Source organism: Nilaparvata lugens, chromosome 1, assembly GCF_014356525.2.
Source record: "Nilaparvata lugens isolate BPH chromosome 1, ASM1435652v1, whole genome shotgun sequence".
NCBI lineage: Eukaryota > Metazoa > Arthropoda > Insecta > Hemiptera > Delphacidae > Nilaparvata > Nilaparvata lugens.
In genome coordinates this window covers 84085775-84107051 of record NC_052504.1, presented here as the reverse complement: position 1 = coordinate 84107051, position 21277 = coordinate 84085775, and the positions used below count along the sequence as shown (strand labels likewise).

The 21277-nt window shown below is 35.0% G+C and overlaps 1 protein-coding gene across 21 annotated transcripts in view; it reads right to left on the bottom strand.

Moving 5' to 3' along the window:
- The window catches only part of LOC111058930 (peripheral plasma membrane protein CASK), a 545689-nt gene that overhangs the window by 463420 nt on the left and 60992 nt on the right, over positions 1-21277 (bottom strand). For all 21 annotated transcript variants that reach the window (XM_039445680.1, XM_039418934.1, XM_039445693.1 and 18 more), the window contains exon 2: positions 3671-3783. In XM_039445680.1, coding sequence (XP_039301614.1) covers positions 3671-3783 — 113 coding nt within the window. The remainder of the gene's footprint in view (positions 1-3670; positions 3784-21277) is intronic.

Here is a 21277-nt window from a genome sequence, read left to right as displayed (position 1 = left end):
ATTGCGTGATAATGCTCGGCGATAGAACGGAGATAGCCAAGCTGGTAGAATGACCACTGCTTGCCTGCAGCATCCGCCCTAAAGCCCCGCCATGTGACTTCCCGACGTCATGTCTGTTTCCCAAAAAGCACTAAACATGAAGTATCTGAGCTCTTACACCAAGGTCTCTCCACATTACGCTATGCTACACTGAAATACAAAAACGTTTCTATTGACAATAACTGAAGAAATATGAATTGTAAATATCAAATAATTTTCATAAGTTTCTTTTGGTTATAGTGAGGTCCACATTATAATGGCAGTAACTAATTTTTAAACATTATCTTATGAGAAACACAAATTAAAATACCTGAAATGACATTTTAAAAGTTGATAACTAACCATCCTAGACTTCATCCATGCTTAAGTTAGCCTACCCGTATAGGTTAGTCCTACTCGTACCGGTATAAATAATATTGAAAAGTTATTTCAGAATTAATCCATTAAAATTACTTATTTTTTAATAGGTTTTCTATTTTTCTATTATTTTTATAGGAAATTGGAATAGAATACCTACCAAATAACTCAATTTCTGTTGTTTTGAAATTCAGATTGTTGTATCACAGCTTTTTAAATAAGCCGCCATTTCAGGTTTGTATAAAAATAAAAATCTGATCTCGGTCATGAAAGCAAATTTCTGAATCAAATTATGAAAAAATATATTTTCTTGATCAATTTGACATTAAATTGATTATTTTATCAAGGAAATGATAATTATTATTAGATTAAATTTAATGGGATGAATTGAGTAACAGCTGTGTAAAGTCAGTGGCAAAATGGAGAGACTTGGCAACGTTTTTCTCCTATCTTTCTTCACTGCCATTATAACGTGGACCTCACTATAGGACAGTAGTAGCTATCAATCGCATCCTTAAGGACTCTCCACATTACGCTATGATACGCTGAAATACGTATTCGAAAGACGTAGCCGTCCTATCTCCCATCATTTAAAGCTACGCTACGCTACGAGATGTGAACGCTGATGTAGCGTTCAATGTTGGGAGATATGGTGAGGTCCACGTTATAATGACAGTGTTTGATTAGCAATGGTATTGCTATCCTTGTCTATCATTCAACAAAACGGATAAGCGCTATCTTTTTCTCGCTTTCCTCTGTTTCCAAATCGTCTTTTAACAATATAGAATTATTAATTAACTAAAAAATATTTCATCTTAATTATGTAAATTGGTTATGGAATAATTGAAAATAGTTATTTGTGCAACTAGTGCGCAAAGTGACAGTTTGCTGCACCGAAAGAAACGTTTACGGAATGGCTTCTTGAGTGCAGCAGAGGAACTTTGCGCACGTATTTCACATTAAATTTTTCCTACAGTTACCATTGAATATGAGAAGTGGGTAATTATGGATAAAATGATGGCTGAAATCCATCAAATGTTTGTGTGTGTGATGCTGTTATTAATATCAACCTTAATTCATTTAAAAATTAATAATCCAATTGAAGTTGAAAATTCTCAGCCAAAGTTCTAATTTTTATTCATTCAAGAATCAGAAAAAATACAGATAAAACAAAAAATTCGCATTCAAAATACAAGCCAACAGCTGGTTGGGATGACTGATCATCCGACAAGTGCGCAACCTAGCGGAAAGAATCGTACCTAACTTCGTTTCATCCAGCTAGAAAAAGTATTCAGATATTTAGACTTATGGTTAACTAAAATTACCGAAAAATAATATAACTAAAATATATTTATAAAATAACATAGACAACAGAAAATATTTTATTGTAGTATATTCTAATGTTATTTTATTAATTTTATTGACATGCATTTCGAACGGTAATTATTTAACCTGAAACTTCGAATTTCATAATGTGTGTTTGCTACATTTCTCATTGCTTGGAGTTGAAATAATTATTACTGTCAATAGAAAAGAAACATTATTCATTATTAAATGATGAGAAGTTATTATTTAATTATGATTTAGATAAACATTATTATTGTTTTGGATTTCTAGATTGGGATTTTACATAAATATGTAGCCATATTTGATGATTCTTATCTAACCACAGACATTGTTACCAAATTAATTTTTATTTTCCTGCACTGGTGCTCCATATAACCTACTATTTTGATTTGTCATGCTGCAAATCTGGAGTACGCAAAGTAATACTTTGCGCACTAGAGCGGAAAAGTGATTCTTTGCAGCCTGCAATCAGTGCAGAAATGGTCACTTTTCAAGGTGATCTGTAGGAAAATATAATTTCTTGCTTCATAAAATACGATTGATTATTTAAAAAGAGAATGAACAGTTAATATTACATCAATAAACCTGTATCAGCTAGGTACCGTCTATAGAAGGCATTGATAAGACAGAGGATCGGCAACGTTGTTCTCCTATCTTTCTCCACTGCCATTATAACGTGGACCTCACTATAGCATAGCGTAATGTGAAGAGACCTTAAAGATGCGATTGACAGCTGCTGTCCCAACCAAAGAAACTTATGAAAATTATTTGATATAAATTTACAACTCATACTTCTTCAGTTATTTCCAATAGAAACGTTTTTATTGTGTACGATATCTTGTCTCTAGTTTTAATTTACGTTGTTGTAATGATCGTGTTGCAAGCATTATTCTAACCTGTTGAAAAGGGTCAAATTATATAACATTTTTATACCTCAATTCAATTCAACAGAAATCATGCACAATTATTAACAATAACTAAAAATATGCAGATAATGGAGGATTTTTACCAGATTACTTTTTTAATACTATCTGGAAGGTACTCAAATAGAATATTAGTAAAACAGCACACAGAATATAACTTTTCTTCTATTGGAGTGATGGCATTTTTCAGCAACGTCTAGCACCACGATTGGTATGTCATTTACAAGTGAAATGTGCAATCTACTGTCAAAATGTGATCATCTCATCAAATCATCCTTTCACTCTCCATTACCCACGCACAAGCAAAACGCTCATGTGGGCATCAACCATAATAAAAAAAATATGGGAATTGAAACAAAACTTCCAATTTTGGATTAAAAAGCACACGACTGTCAAATTAATGTAGGTTTGATTAATACTTCGTGTGAAGCGGCAACAAATTATTCATTTTCCTCTAGTGATTGTCAGGGACCCCTCAAAAAAAACTAAAATAAATGCTCATCTATTTTGCTATCCATGACGAACAGCGAGTTAATAATGAGTGTTGAGTGTTGATAATGGATTTTGACAATCCGATAGCGCTCCACGTGAGCACTAGTTTTTAATCAAAATATTGGACTGTAGCGTCGTCATAATAGTTCAAAAACGAATTAAAATAAATAAATTTTTGATCGAATGGATGCAAATGATAAAAAATGAATGGTGTTTCATACACTGTAAATATTAAACAATAACATACAAGGAGTTCAACAGAGGAATTATCAGTATATTCAAGGATTATTTTGATTCACACGGTGAGAGATTATCTTTCAATACAAACAGTACTAAGAATCCTGAATTCAATACCTGGCTATAGAAAGATAGATTGACAGATAGATAGACTAAGTTTATTTTAGCTTTAGGTAGAGAATTTATCAATTCTTGTATTGGAAGTAAAATGAGTGATTTACAAGAGAATGAGAATGGAGACTATCAATGAGAGAATGAAATCTTATGGAGCTTACCTGACGTGCTTAGGCCAGGACTTGAGGTAAATTTGCCTACATCGACAATTTTCACAGCAAACTGCTGTCCTGTCTGTCGGTGGATGCATCTTCTCACTAAACTGAACGGCCCTCTGAAATACAAATAAATATTTCTCAATTAACTAAATACACTTTCTCAAACAAATTTCACTTCAACACAACAACAACTTCAAACCATATTATTGGTTTTCAATACATTATTTATGAACTATCGCTGCTCAAGAAAGATTACTTTCAACAAGCATAGAACTCCCTTTGATTTGGTGCATTTTTTTAGAGTACCTGTGTATAGATAGAAATAAATGACTCTAAATAAGTGAACTAGTTCTTCTGTAGCAATACCATAATTTTAATATTAATATAATTTTAGCATGTGTAGTATGAGTACCAATACTCATATCAGGTGACAATCATTTCATCCCTTATTTCAACTTTTCGTTTTTGTGTTTATTATCTAAAATTATGAAACATTTCGAATAATATAATAACAACATATCCTATATCCTATACTATAAAACGAGCAACTTCTGTTTATATGTTAAGATGTTAAGCTTTTTATATGTTTGTAATGCACCGGATCTCGAAAACGGCTCTAACGATTCTCATTCGAAATTCAGAACATAGTAGGTTTATAATATGAATATTCGATTGCACTAGGTCTCATCTCTGGGAAAACTAGCTGAAGGACATTAAAAGGATAATTATTATTCATCCTTGGAAAAACAGCTGATAATAATAATTCCGTCGTCTGTTGGTGATGGAAGTGAGTGTGCGAGTTCAAGTGTGTGTGGGCCTGTGTCAAAATTATGACTCAGCTGTTGAACTTTTGTAATCATTCAATCAGGTACTTAGTGCCGGTTGCAAAAAATCCGGGTTATTTTCAATCCTGATTAATTCCAGTAGATCCATCCTTTTCAAATGGTCTTCTCTGATTTGGTTCACGTGAAGTTAATCAGGATTAAAATTTAACCGGCTTTTGTGCAACTGAGCCTTTGTGAGGGGAATTTTTGCATTCCTCTGGGAATTAATCTCAATTTACTGTGATTAGATAGAACATTTCTGTGTGAATTTTATTATAATTTCTTTTTTCGTAATAAATTGTTTATGCTTTTGTACTCCAGAGCGAAGCTCGGTCCCCGATATTTGCCATTTAAAAGCAAAAGCCAACCTCCCTAACCTCCATTTTCATCTTTGAAACATATTGAACAGAATCGTCCAGGTTATAATCGTACAGGACAAATTGAAATCTAGCCGATCTGTGATTCTTCCCTTATATCGATCCTTGTTACTTACTATATACACCATTCATAGATAATTTGTTTCCTGGAAAGTCAATGAACGACCTGTTTATTCATATGAATATTGTCAGTAAATTTTGATTTTACGATTATTCTAAAAAATTATCCACATTATTTATTCATTCATTTATTACTTCAGAAAATTGCCAATAGATTCATACTCACTACGCTAAGCTACCAAGTACAGTACCTTTTATTTATCTTGTACTCAATAGATTCAGTACTATAAAATTGAAATCAATATTCAATTTTCAGATAGCACGAGTTCAATTACTAGTTTGAATATTCCGCTCGAGTCAATAAACAATAAATAATAATGACGACGGGAAAGATTGCAGAGTTGTTGGTAGACTTTAAGCGTCAATGACATTGGATTCGGGAGGAAGCGAGCCTGATAAGGGTGGTTCCAGTTGCAGGGATGGAAAGTTCTGAATAAAACTGATTCGAGCCGAGCTCAACAGTTGGAGCAACTACCCTAGTGTGGTGGTGGGGGGAGGGGTGCGAGGGTTCAGTCAACAAAGACCGACTCGTTTTCACATGAGCATACACATACAGCGTCACGTTATTCAAGAATTCCAAAGCGTAACTGAACGAAATTGAAAACGTTTCTTGGCGTGATTCATTCCATAAAAAACCAGTCAACTGAATTGGCCTTTTTGAAAGTCCATTAGTTGATATGAACCTACTCCACAGTGCTTGTACTGAATATTACCAAACCGTTCACGACGAGATATGTAAATCAACATAATATCTTTCACAAGGATTTTTTTGAGGCAGCGGATTTTACAGGGTTGAATCAGATAGAACAATGGGGTGCGCTGTAACGGAAAAATGGACTATAGAGTCAGGATTCTCTGATTTTCACTAGAATGTATAAGATGATGTGAAATGCTCTGGAAAGTTTAACAAATATCTGTTTGTTCAATATGTTTACTCAAGATATTCTAGTAAGCGTGCTCTCGTGAATCCGAAGGCTCCTTATCAAAAAATAAATAGCAAAGTATAAACTCAAATTCGAGCTGAAAAAATCTTGAGTAATTTGAATAGTTTATTTCATATAAACAGCTTTTCTTATTTGATGAACAAAATAATAAAACAAAAATTTCAGATCCTCGCTGGGCATAAGTTTTCTTAAGGTGCGTACAGACTTTCGCTCTGCTCCGCAACCGAACGTCACTCCAGCAGGGCGATTGATGATCGACCGGGGAACAACAGTGGTTCGACCGGGAAACGCGAGAAGATCTAACATCTTCCATAACGTTCATGATGGGTGCGTGGGCGGTGCGACTGTGGTTCGATGGTGGTACGAGGGCGGTACGAGGGAGGAGCGTGCTCGGTGCTGGTTGGAAGCGCGAATATGTGTACGCAGCTTTAGATGTTACTAGCTGGTGATAACATAATATCTGAATCTTTATGGGTAACCAAATGTCGCAATTTCACGAACGTTGTTCAGAACGATGTACGAGTACTCTCTTGTGTGGTCACAATTTTCCCTGATTAACGTTCAACTTTTTCAGCATAAGAAGCACATTCCAAACGATTAATGAAATGATATCAAGTCGAATGAATCAAGTCTAGTGATAGTTGTAGAGGTGAAACAAGGAATTGCAAATAAAAACAGTGTCGCAATAGCAGACATTGCAATAAACACGTAATCAAAGTTATGTATGCGTATGCGTGCCGTTGACAACCTCGTATACTTTCTAATAACATCCCAATTCAGCAATCTATTTCTCCCCAAATCGAATCACAGTTTAGCGACGTGAAAATACGCGCCAAATGAATACAAATACCCTACTCAAATGAGATATCTTGGGTTTAACGTGGCGTTCAGACTGGTTAGGAAAGTTGGCGAAATCTAAATGGAAAGGCCTTAGCAACTGGTTGGGAAACTTGGGAGAGCCTAAATGGAAAAGCCAACTTGAGGAAACAATCGAGGCAGGAAACAGTATTGGCGATTAGGTTCACGGGAAGAGAGACGAAGCAGGCAACAAATTCCACACCAGGAGTCAGTCAGGCCGTCGGGTTGTAAGCGGGTTCACTCTTCCCTACTCCTACCAACGTGTTATTATTCATAAAGTATGTTTCCGTTCAAAGCGTGGGGAGCGCGAGATAATCCGACAGTTTTAAATCCCCCCCCCTTCCCACCTCCACTTCACCCCCAACCAAACCCATCGACCTCATATATATTTCATCGACCCTGAATCAGGCTTATCAGTCCTGCAAGGACGTATAAATACAAATACACATACATTTTCAAAACACACACACGCCTCCAGCCTCCCAATACACTGAGGACTCAGACAACACACACAAACACACAAACACACAAACACATACATAGCGCACACAAAAAGGTGCTAATTGAATTCTGTACTGGCGCTCATTAATATTTATGGCACACTGCTTTTTCACTTTTCTCTCAACCTTCTAATCCCAACCTCCGGCTAAAATTTCTCTCGTCATCTTCATTTTTTCTTGAGAAGGGACAACATCAATACCTAGAGCAGAACTTGAGATGCTCCATGGACTGTGAAGTCTATTAGGGCCCAGCCACAATATCCTTAGATCGCTATCTAAGATATAGATATAGAAAACTATATGATCTGCAAATCACTCTGTGTGTATCCCGGCCGGATCGTGAATTTGTTTGATTTTCAATTGATATTGTGCTGTAAAATTAAGAAGAACAGTCCAAAGGGAGAACCAAAGACTATCATATTCTATTATATAAATAATTTCATCATTCACTTCAATAATTTTCATTTAAATTATACGAAATTGCACCGAATTGGATGATCAACAACACTCACAAATATCATATAACTGAAGAGAGGTCCAGATGTAAATATGAATCCAAGTGTTTTCATTAGGAATTGCAATCGCACCTACGCAAGCATGATGAAGCTACAAGATTGTTATTTATGAAAAAAAAAACATCATAGTACCCTTTTTTTTGAAAATATTTTAAAATAAAATAACAGATTGAAAACACAAATTAAAACTATTCGTTTCGATGTTTCACATCATCTTGGGGTTGAAGATGATGTGAAACATTGAAACTAGTAGTTTCAAGTTGTGTTCCTAATATGTTATTTTATATTAAAAACTTTTCAAAAATGGGTACTATGATATAATTTTATAAATATAAAAATTAGTAGCCCTGAATACATACATACATTTAAGAAGATTGTTATTATATAGAGAAAGAAACAAGTTTGAATAGAATTTCGCAGCATCGCATTTGTGCCTTGTCTACTGTTTTACATTCAAATTTATTTGGCTGCTCTCGTATCCTTATCCCTTCAGCATCAACACTCAAGCCAAAATCGACATACGGTGATTTACTATGGAGAAGGTCAACAAACACTACTCTAGCCAAATTTGTTATTTGGTTATAACAAAATTGTTATTTTTTGATGGACATTGGATAATTCACTAGGCTCCAGCATAAGAGTCATGAGATACATTTTCCTACAGACAACAAGAAGTGAATACAAGTTTATCAACAGTGTGATTCAGAAATAAATTGAGATGATACAGTAATAAATCTATTTTGAGAAATAAAGAAAGTCGTTTGATATAATACCGTATTCACGGATGAATTGAATTACTGCACAAGGTAAAAATTTTCATAAATATTTCCGCTCGTGATACTGAGAACATTACTATAATTGAGCAAACTCCGAGCTTTACAAATAAACAACCAATAGTCAATTGTTTGAGGGGACGAATCAAGTTCAAAAGGCGGCGTCGGCGGCATTTTGTTCCGACTAATCAAAAGCTTTGAAGTTGAGATAAATTGAGGAAGCCAACTCTGCCCAACCGGCGTCTACATTAATTAACTACTGCAAGAAGGAAGCTGCCGGCACAAAGAAATTTCAATTAAAAACCAGGAAGAGAGTCATCCGTATGCAAATTGTTATTGTGAGGAGAGAGAGTGTGTGGACGGGGTGGGGGAAGTCGTTAAACGGTCTTGATTTTACGGCAGAAATGAAGGAAAAAGTGTAGGGGAAACTGATAGAGGAAAGAAACTGATAGAAGAGGAGGTGGTGTGAGGAGGAGGAGGAGGAGTGGAGGAGCAGCCACAAAGAGATGATAAGAGTGTGATAAGAGATGTGTCAGGCATGTCTTGTCGTCATCGCTAGTCTGATCCAAGTAATTATTCGCTAAGAGGATAAAGTCGAAGGAGGAGGCGACAGGCGACAAAACACAGCCTCCTGAATCGCGCGCGCGGGGCCCGACAACGCCCGAATCGTGCCGCGGCCCCCTAGATCAATAGCCGACACCGCCGATGCGATGCAATGCACTGAGCACCCCCTCTCCCACTACACCCTACCATCCCTCGTGTGGGCGGGCGTGTGTGAGTGCTACGATCAGATTCCACACTAGTAGTATTGGTAGAGTAGTGAAAGTGAAATTGTCGAGCCTCTCCACATATTCCAAATTAATTAACTGCGAAACAGTGTGTACTCGTACATGTATGAGATTCATTTATGATACATGAATTCCTGTTTACATGGTGTCACGTTATTATTTATATTTAAATAACGATTAGCCTCCTGCTTGGCATCAGTCGGTAAAGCATGAGATTTGATATAATTAGGTCGTGGTTTTCTAATAGTATTCAGTCTTAAAAAATCTTGCTAGGCCTAGATATGGGCTTCTCCTATAACTCTTGTAATTCAAAAAATAATAAATATATAGAAAAATGATACTTATACTATAGTGTTGAGGAATAAAAAAAATAAATTGCACACCATGAACGTTTCATACATATATTACACAAATAATGCAAAAAATAAATCGAGGCAAGAAATATATAAAGAGCGATAAAAAAAATATAATATAAAAATAGAACAATAATTGAAATCAGTAAAATATCACAGGCTAAACTTTATATTCTAGATTTATGGCACGAATCATTACCATGTGCCTTTATCTTAAAATCATATGCATTCTTTTGCATGTAGCTGCGATATGCACTTGCTAATACTTGTCGACTTGGACAATTCAATTAAAAATATGTGCTTTAAGATCAGCTTGATAAATTAGCCACTAATAAGCCAAATTTGTTATTTGGTTATAACAAAATTGTTATTTTTTGATGGACATTGGATAATTCACTAGGCTCCAGCATAAGAGTCATGAGATACATTTTTCTACAGATAACAAGAAGTGAATACAGGTTCATCAACAGTGTGATTCAGAAATAAATTGAGATGATACAGTAATAAATCTATTTTGAGAAATAAGGAAAGTTGTTTGAAATAATACCGTAATCACGGATGAATTGAATCACTGCACAAGGTAAAAATTTTCATAAATATTTCCGCTCGTGAAACTGAGAACATTACTATAATTGGGCAAACTCCGAGCTTTAAAAATAAACAACCAATAGTCAATTGTTTGAGGGGACGAATCAAGTTCAAAAGGCGGCGTCGGCGGCATTTTGTTCCGACTAATCAAAAGCTTTGAAGTTGAGATAAATTGAGGAAGCCAACTCTGCCCGACCAGCGTCTACATTAATTAACTACTGCAAAAAGGAAGCTGCCGGCACAAAGAAATTTCAATTAAAAAGCAGGAAGAGAGTCATCCGTATGCAAATTGTTATTGTGAGGAGAGAGAGTGTGTGGACGGGGTGGGGGAAGTCGTTAAACGGTCTTGATTTTACGGCAGAAATGAAGGAAAAAGTGTAGGGGAAACTGATAGAGGAAAGAAACTGATAGGGGAGGAGGTGGTGTAGTGGGGAGGAGTGGAGGAGCAGCCACAAAGAGATGATAAGAGTGTGATAAGAGATGTGTCAGGCATGTCTTGTCGTCATCGCTAGTCTGATCCAAGTAATTATTCGCTAAGAGGATAAAGTCGAAGGAGGAGGCGACAAGCGACAAAACACAGCCTCCTGAATCGCGCGCGCGGGGCCCGACAACGCCCGAATCGTGCCGCGGCCCCCTAGATCAATAGCCGACACCGCCGATGCGATGCAATGCACTGAGCACCCCCTCTCCCACTACACCCTACCATCCCTCGTGTGGGCGGGCGTGTGTGAGTGCTACGATCAGATTCCACACTAGTAGTATTGGTAGAGTAGTGAAAGTGAAATTGTCGAGCCTCTCCACATATTCCAAATTAATTAACTGCGAAACAGTGTGTACTCGTACATGTATGAGATTCATTTATGATACATGAATTCCTGTTTACATGGTTGCTCTTAATATTTATAATGTAATGTACGTGGATTGAATATTTTCCATCATTGAATGTAATTTACTTGAAAAACTCCTGATATTAAATAACTGTTAATATAATGAGTTGTAATATTGAATGGATGTGATACATTGAAATTCGGAATAGTCTATGGTACGATAAATTTATATAATGTAATTAAAAACTGTAACAAGAATGGGATTAGTATGATAGGCACCAATTAGTACGACAGGAATAAATAATTTTCTCTGTACTATATGGTTGCTGATATTTCCGTTAAATAAGTTCAATTTCTATGTTTGCGGCCATAGAATGATTACAAATTGAAAAAAATACAAACTCAAGGCAATGTTCAATACTTATACCATCATTTAATAAGATATTTTGAAAGGTTTCTGTCAAAATCATTTGGTTTTATGATTACTGTATTCTATATTGTATGGGTATTTGATCTTGGCAAGTTGTAGGCTCGTTAATGATTAGTACATACGTAACTTAGCTTTCCTTCAGTGCTCGCTTAGTAGGGTAGAACTTCAATAATGATACAGATATTCCCACATTTAATAAAAATGCAAGGTAAAATTACAACTATGTTCTCAATAATTCTTCTTTTTTATTATTATTATTATTAAAAGAAGATCCAAATTGAATGCTGTAATTCACCCCGAATTACAAATAGCATTTTAAAAATATTATTTAATTTGGATTTTCGTTTAATAATAATAATCAATTCATAAGCATTTGAATAATTGCAATATCTCAGTAATTTCCATCTTCTTTTTTTTGCTGTGGATGATGCCTACATGAGCTCTAGGCCCAAGACGTGGGTGATGAAAATGATGATGATGATGATGATGATGATGATGATGATGATGATGATGTGAAAGATGAGTGGATCTACAGATTTAGATGTGTTACGAACCATTTTTTGAAGCGCAATTTTGAAACTCGTAAATGGTATTGGCTCTAAAAGTGGTCACCCTTACAATGAGAGTAGCAGGCGAATGGCTCTCAACTTAACGTATCGATAGCTTATTGCTTCAACATTATTAACAATACACATAAAACAATTGATCAACCACACAATATCCATGTTTTCAGAATCATTAATGACAGTGAGATGATTTTTTAAGGTATGTGATTTTGCCGAGTAAGCGTTTAGAGTAGGCAGGGCAGGAAGATCTCCGATTGGCCGATTGGGTTGGAAGAAACTGAAAAAACGCCTAATATGGTCTCACCTTAACTGCAATCGAATAAATAATTTTGGTTCTAGTGGTAAAACAGTACAGAATGTGGAAGGGCACACAGGAGTTGTTCTGTGAAGGAATTGTTCTGTGTTATCAAAACGTTACAATTTCCAATACTGGATTCCTTTAGCCTCGGTTTTCGAAACAAACAGCGTCATTAAAATATAGACGACAACGGCGCTTTCTGCAGCTTCGGCAACTTTCTGGTATCCATGACAACCGGAAAGCTACTTTGCTGTATCGGGAATGGTGGATGGGATGACAGTTGGATGTAACTAATAAAGCGTGATAAGACCGAGAGAGATCTCCACTTCTCCATTGTAACATCGTAATAATGTTGTGATGACGGCGAGAGAGATGCTTGACGTAATCAAAAGATCGAGAAGAAGCTGAGTAGAAACGCTAAAAATTCTCTTTGACAACCAAACTTTCGCATCCAGCGCTTAATCTTACGTAAGTGTTCCATTTAGTCTTTAAATTTGTTTACTCTTATATTTTATCATGCTTACCACCTATTGGGGGAGATAATGACGAGTGAAAATACTGGTGAGTGGTGGGGTGTTAAATTTTCATGTTTTGAGAAGCAATTCTAAGTAAAAAACGGACAATCTGTTTTTCAAATCGCTATTAGGGCCAAGCCATACAAGCGTTTTTTAGACTTTTTCAGACGGTGTTTTTAAAGTCGACAAGGCAGGAAACTTACCCAAACGCCAACCAAATCAGCTGATAATCAGCCAATCAGAGAGCTTCCTGCCCTGCCGACTATAAAGCGCCGTCTGAAAACGCCTGAAAAAACGCTTCTCATGGATTGGCCCTTACCGTTGCCTAAAATAAGTCTTATCTATAACATACATCATTGAAAAAATACAATGTATATATGAATATCGATAGGTACTCTCATGAATATTCAAGATCAATTATTATATAATGATTACATTTTTATACACACATTCTTATACAAAGTATTGTGTTCTCTAAATCAATCAATCATTCCTTTTCTTGTGATGTTGATTTGAAAAATCCTGGAACGAATCATTTAGTTTCTATACACGCAAATAACGTAATTTATTACGATTTTTCTTAATATATTTGCATGAAACAGTGCTTCTAGAAATTAATGTATAGTGTCAACTAGGATGATATTGTGAGAGAATAGAAAAGATGACAGTGTAGCAGTAAAGAGAAGAGGGCCGTGTAAAGAAAGTTGCCTATATAACGCCGTGATTCTCAAGATCTTTCTTCTGAACGCTATTTCGAGACTAATCCATTATATTTATTGTACTGTTGTTTGTATAGTGATGAATATTTGAATTCTTCTGGGCTTACTTTAGATGTAGTTATGTTTATGTGTTTATATATGTATATCGTATATACTTTCAATTACATTAACTTATAACCTTCTGACTTGCATAAAGTTAGTATAGTTTTGACTTTGTTTATTGCCAATGTTGCTTAATGACAATAAAAATTTATTTATTTATAATCGAGCTGTGATTAGTTAAGTATAGTTTATTCGTCGCTACAGTCAATTGACTGGACATTAAAATTAAATATTATCAGATTCAATACTAATACTATCAACCTGAATTTCACAGCTAACTCATGTTCGTTTTTAGTTAGCTAGATACTCAAGTTGACGCAAAATGTTGACAGAGCTTTGATTTAGTTTGAAATTGGTTACGGAAATTGCAAACGAGAGAGTCCATGCAAACTATGTTTGAGCGTCAAATAGTACAGCTCTTCTGTGGGATACTGTGAAGCTATACCACTGCTTGCTTTGAATTTTAAACAGCAGAGTAAAAAGGATGCCCTAGATTTTTATCAATAAAGAGAGAAAAAGAGTGTTCAACGGAAATTAATTCGATAAATTCCAAGCTTTTACAAAGTACTGCAAGGGAATTTATTAAGTATTTCTAAAAGGCTATACAGCTACAAAGGAGCAATTTGAATAATTCTGTAACGTTCAATTATAAAAAACGTTCAGTTCGTTCAAAAAAGCATCTTTTATTCTATTCTAACCGAAACTAATTTAAATATGGAAACTTAACAACACTGTAATTGCTGAATATTAAAAGAATTTCAAGAAACTAAATATAATCACTGAGGTTGTTTATAAGCGATATTACAAATAGCATAACATGAGATATGAAATAGAGAAAAAGATTTACAAAAAGCCCTTTGCCAAAATAGATGCAACGGATTTCCAGAAACCTCTTTGCCATTACACCTGTGTACAGACTGATATTTTGTTTCAGTTCAAATAAGTTTCAGACGCAACTGGTTTGCAACTGTAGTTACGAAACAGTCACACCGTGTGAATTGGGTACAAAATGATAAAACTAAATTGAAAATGATATAAATATGAGAAACCAGTAGACTTTAATGAATTTCTCAAACAACGATCAGATAACAAACTCTTTAACAAAATTATAGTGGTTTTGCGGCACGGTTTCAGATACGTCTGCATGTAAATAGGACCAGAAAAGGCTTAGTTCTTATCTTGCAACAGAGATTTCCTATTTCAGAGATGTACTCACAATTTTCTTGAAGTCAATTTTCTTGAGTTGCTGATGAATTGAAACAACTACAATCTAATCATAACATACCAACTATTATAGAATCAGGAAACCAATCCTGCAACTCAACACTTCCTTTAAAAAAGTTGATGAAAGCACAGCAACAAAAAAGAAGAGAAAGAGTTTCACTAGAAATTGGAGGAGGAAGAAGAAAGAAACAAGCGAGGGCCACAAGTGAAACTACGACTTAATACAATTTTGAGGGTCGAGGGTTATTTATTTTTTTCAGCCGACCAAGTCCAATCTTCATTGGAGAACGTGTGTTCGGTTCGTTTATTGGTTGGCGGAAACGAGGAAGGAAGATTATCCAGCGACTGATCCCGACCGGGAAAAGAGAGAGAGAGAGAGAGGAAAGGCCAGCCTGAGGCAGCATTGAACAAAATAAGTCTCCAGAGTGCACTCAATCCCTACAACGGCTAACCCGCTCCTAACTGGAGGGCACATTAGTGCCCTCAAAACACCCCACTACAATGTATTCTACCATATATATTGAATAATACAAAAATCGCAAAGAGTGTACGCTTTACTAACGAGAAAATTTCCACTCAGGGGTATTCCAACACATAAGAATTGGCCTTTCTAAGGAGTTCCTTCAAAGGACTCAATCTCAAAATAGGCCTGATGCACTTTTGATAATAGAAGTGTGTATCAAGGCACCTTGGATACAAAATATACAGGGAGGGTGAAAAGTCCGAGAACGGCTTAATATCTCATACATAAAAAGGTAATTTGATGATGGGTATGATTGGGGATCTTACTCAAATTAAAAATACTACTTTACTATGACTTCAAAAATCTGGTCCGCCATATTGAATGCAACTTTATTTTTTAAATAGGAAGGTGGACATGCGATACATGATTTCCATACGAAATCAAGGTGGTCATTCAATACATGAATTCGATACGGAATTTTAAGAAAAAATGTTTGAGATATCGATGTGCGGTTTTCACCATTCATTTTCTCTTGAAATTCTGGAATTCATGTATCGTATGACAAACTTCCTATTTAAAAAAAATAAGTTGCATTGTATATGGCGGATCCAAGATGGCGGACCAGATTTTTGAAGTCATAGTAAAGTAGTATTTTCAATTTGAGTAGGATCCCCAATCACACCCTCTGTCAAATTACTTTTGTGTATGAGATATTAAGCCGTTCTCGGACTTTTCACCCACTCTGTATAAGTCAAGCTTAAGTAATAGATACAATTTATTGCCAACCCCACAAACTTATGAATTGTATTAGAGTAGACTACAAATAGAGTAAGTAATTCAAATTGGGAGGATGGGAGAGAATCTAGCATTATACTAATTAATTAAATATAAACATCAATTTAATTTTAGTAGAAGAATAATTGACACATAATTGATGCATGCGTAAAATGATTATATCATCATATTTGAGAAAATATTTTTTCATGTTTACTTTAGTATATTCCCAGTCCAATCAACTAGTCGTTGAATTGGATATGATGAAAGCTTGTATTGAAAACTGTTGAATAAACACAGATCAACATCACATCAACAGAAATTCGCAGTTTTTCCAGTACATTGAGGAAAGAATAGAATTGAATGTATTGAATAGTGAAATAAATGAAAAGGAGCAGTGGATATAGAGCTAACTTTTCTCAGTTTACAAAGAGTAAAATGAGCGTAAAACTAAACAGAATAACAGTCGGTAGTTTAGTTTACTGCTCAACTTGCACGACTGGCGCAATTTGAACTTTCTTACAGCATTATGCAGTGATTTTCTAGTAGGAAAAGGATATGGCGCTGAAACACATTGTAATACACGATTCGTTAAACGTGAGGTAACGTTGCTTCACTGATTCACTTTGTATAGAGCTTTTCCTAGGCGTTCTTTATCGACTGAAATTGAACAAAGAACCTCTGAACAGAGTTCTATGAGAATGAACATTTCACAACTTGCATTTCTATCATTGTAATTGGAATATAAGAACAAATATACTACTAATAAAACAATAATATGAAGTGATAATTAAGTGTTATATTTAAATATAGTTTGGTGTTATAATTTCTCTAAATTCAAAATGTTTAGCCTATATATATATTTGGACTAGAATTAAACTTGAACGTTTTACAGTAGAAACATAACCTATTTTTTGGACATTTTATTAATTAATCAAAATTTGGGAATGGGATGGATTTGGGCCAAGCCTGTTGTTCTTTCCTAATCATATTTATATGATTTGTGATTCTGTCCACGAATAAATAAATAATTGATCACATGACACGATAGATTCATTAGGATAGAGCTTGTAAATGATGCTTCAATAGAATATTGTAACAAAAGTATTCAAAATAACACTTGAAAGCTCAGTTTACTTCTTCCCAAGGTGAATAAATTAAAGAGCTATTTCCACTGGAGTGAGCGATGGGACATGAGCAACTTTTTCAACAATAGTATCTCGATCTCTAGATTGTGCCCGTGAGTATTAGATCATTTATGTCATACTTACCCAATTGCAGCTGTTTTCCATGCATTAAATCAAGCCGGTAAACAGCTGTTTGCAGAACAAGAAAACATGTGATTTTCATTACAGCATTCTATACTGTAAAGAGATAATATGTTCTCTTTACAGTCGAGTATGTTAGGACTCTACTGAGTCCTAATAGCATCTGAGTAATTAATATACTGACTCAAATAATTGAAGAACTCATTTAAGGAGTTTCAAGTTATAAGAACTCATCTGAAATCTTATAATTTAGGCCTTTATTATTTTATTTGAGCTCGAAGAGTCTGTCTGTTATGAACTAGGCGCTACGGGCTAGGTCATGTTAATAGATTGAAGTAGCTAGAGCAGCAGCAGGTAATGGTTTCTGTTTCTCAGCAATATTATTCTTTCTCAGATAAGTATGACAAAAAATATTGTACGTAATTTGTACGGTAACGTATTTACCGCATTCGTATGATAATTCTCAACTACGTTTCGGGCAGAAACAATCATACTTATGCAGTAAATTATCATTACCGGCCTTGTTACGTAACATTGTTACATTGCTATCTGTGTTGAATTTGAATCGGAATCTTTATCGTATTGATTTTTTTATATCGATATATTTCTTATATCTATATTATATTGATATTTCTTATATCGATACATTTCACTACAATAGCTTTGCATTGGATGATAGGTGTCAGTCTGGACTCTGGATCTGGTTGCTTATCATATCGTCTCCATAAATCGGGAACCGCGCCTATCTGCTACAATCTCAACTTTCTAAAAGCAGTTATTGAAATTAACTGCATGACAGCAGAGATCACAATAATTGTAATTATTACTATATTGTTACTATCATTACTATAGTGAGTTACAAGTTATAATTGCAGTGTTTGATTAGCAATGGTATTGCTATCCTTGTCTATCATACAACAATGCTTATAGCGCTATCTTTAGCTTTGCTCGGCTAAGCTTATATTTTGAATGAAAAAGACTAAGAAATTGTCAAAAACCACTGATTTATTGATACTTGGAAACTGATATTTTGAAGATTGATATTTCTAAGAATCAATAAATCTGTGGTTTTTGACAATTTCTTAGTCTTTTTCATTCAATATGAATAATTACCACAATATCAACTACACAAAAAGTTTTATATTTCTCGCTTTGCTCTGTTGCCAGATCGATCTTAATATGTAGAATTAATAAATAATTGAAAAATATTTCATCTTAATCACGAAAATTCATTATGAGATTATTGAAAAATATAATTTATTGCTTAATAAAATATAATTGATTATTTCAAACGAGAATAAACAGTTAATATTAAATCAATAAACCTGTATCAGCTACCGTCTATAGAAGGCATTGACAAAACAGTGAGGATCGGCAACGTTGTTCTGGTATCTTTCTCCACTGCCGTAGTCGAGTGGATCAGATGCTGGCTTTATGATTCAGAGGCCCGGGTTCAAATCCCAGCCCGGGCAAGATATTTATCTCGGGCCACTCCCGTGTTTCGGATGGACAAGTTAAGCTGTCGGTCCCGGCTGCCTAAAAAGCAGTCGTTAGGTCATGTCAGAGGTCCTGAAATTGATCAGTTGCGACCTGAAAACTCTGACACCAGACCTGAGCCAGCCAGGTCACTCGACATTATTATTATTACTATAGTATTATTTTATCTATGATGCATAAAAATAATAATAATAATCATGACACCAGTGATCGTACTTTCATATTATACAACCTCTGAAGAATGAGTGTTGAGACTTTGAGACGTTGACTATTCACGCGCAATCTAGCTAGCATTGAAATGGGGATTATAGAGGGTTGATTGGAAGCCAATGAGAAGACGCAGCCGGAGGAACCGAGCTTAGTCGCGGATAATCACGGGGTGTAGTCTGCCATTAATTAAGTGCATTCACCGCCAATAAGCAAATTATGTCCCATGGTGGCAGCAGCTGAGTGGAATTGTAACGCCCTATCACTTCCACACTGCTATCTAATTGTACAACAAACCACAAACAAACACCTTAGAAATTCCATATTTCTCAAGAAATCATAGGATTCTAACTGATTAGATTTCTTAAGAGATTTATGGCTGTGCAAAGGCTAAAAATAAACTTTTTACTCGTGATATTTTTCAAAGTTTTTCGATTTGTATATCATCAAGCTATCAAAATGAAAGAGTTTTCTAGGAAAAATTTTTTCCCGATCATTACTTTTTGAGATATGAGCGCCTGAAGTTTGAATTTTTGGGACAGAATATTTCAAATTCGGTAAGATATAAATCCATGAGATTCAGAGGATGGATTCTTCATGGTATTGTTGATCTAGTAAAACAAAAATTTTCTGAAAATATCAATTTTTGAAAAAAGTTATTCAATTTACCAAAAATAACACAACTAAATGTTATTTCTAGTAAATTGAATAACTATCTTAAAAATTGATATTTTCAGAAAATTTTTGTTTTACTAGATCAACAATACCATGAAGAATCTATCCTCTAAATCTCATGGATTTATCTCTTACCGAATTTGAAATGTTCTGTCCCAAAAAATTTAATCTTTAGGCGCTCATATCTCAAAAAGTAATGATCAGAAAAAAATTTTTCATTTTGATAGCTCGACAAATCGAAAAACTTTGAAAAATATCACGAGTAGAAAGTTTATTTTTAGCCTTTGCACAGCCTTCGGAATTCTAACTGATTAGATTTCTTAAGAAATTTTAGAATTCTAACTGTTCAGTACGAAACAAAATACAAAAAGTTTTCGTTGGTTTTGTAAGAAGCTTCGAGGTTCTTTCCCAACTGTCAACATTGATTGAATAAAAATATCCTTGTTCGATTACTTAAACGTAATTGTTATTATCCTCGTAGGATTAATAGGGAGATTGGGATGGATCATTGATGATAACAAAGTTTGATCACAAACGTTGCTCGAAAAAGTGATGCCTGAAGTATGGAGGATTTGTTAAGAGAAACTGAAACGAGTTTTTAGGTGCTGCAGAGATTTTTAGGACCGTTTGCACAGCCAAAGCTTGAACTCGATATAATCAGCTGGTGGTTTAAACTCAGAATGAAACAAATTATAACAAACTAGACTTGATATGGATTTAATCCAGTTTAAAATGAAATTTAGTTTAAACTGTCACTGTGCAAACGGCCTATAGAGGAAGTTTCTGAATAATTCATCATGTAACAAACAATATCGGAGCACGGAGCTTCGCTCGTTATTTTTATTTATTGATAAACAGAACACAATTCTCTAAAATTATCGTTTTTATATTTTACAGCTGGCTATACGTCAGCTTATGAATTTTGGAGATGCGATATTTTGATTTTCCACAGAATCACTCGCTCACTTTTTATCCACAGACGACGAAAGTCTCAGCTGTTTCAACCAAGGATGAATTATCCTTTTAATATCGTTCAGCGAGTTTTCCCAAGGATGAGACCTAGTGCAATCGAGTTTTTATGTTCCAAATTTTGTGAAAATCGTTAGAGCCGTTTTCGAGATCCGTTGAACATAAATAACCAGATATAAATAAATACATAGAAATACAGAAATTGCTCGCTTAATATAATTGGATTGGTTCGATTGAATGAGAACTAGAATCTAGTAACTAGCAGCTTGTCATTAGTTCTAGCAGCATTACATTATACAGCTTACTCGAATCCTAGCATTTGCTTGAAAATGACTTAAGGCCGGTTTCTGAGCTCGGGATTTAGCTAAGTTCTAGACTTTAAACAGCTGGAGTCAGAAAATTAATTGGCTTTCCGAAACGGGGCGTAGTCGTAGTT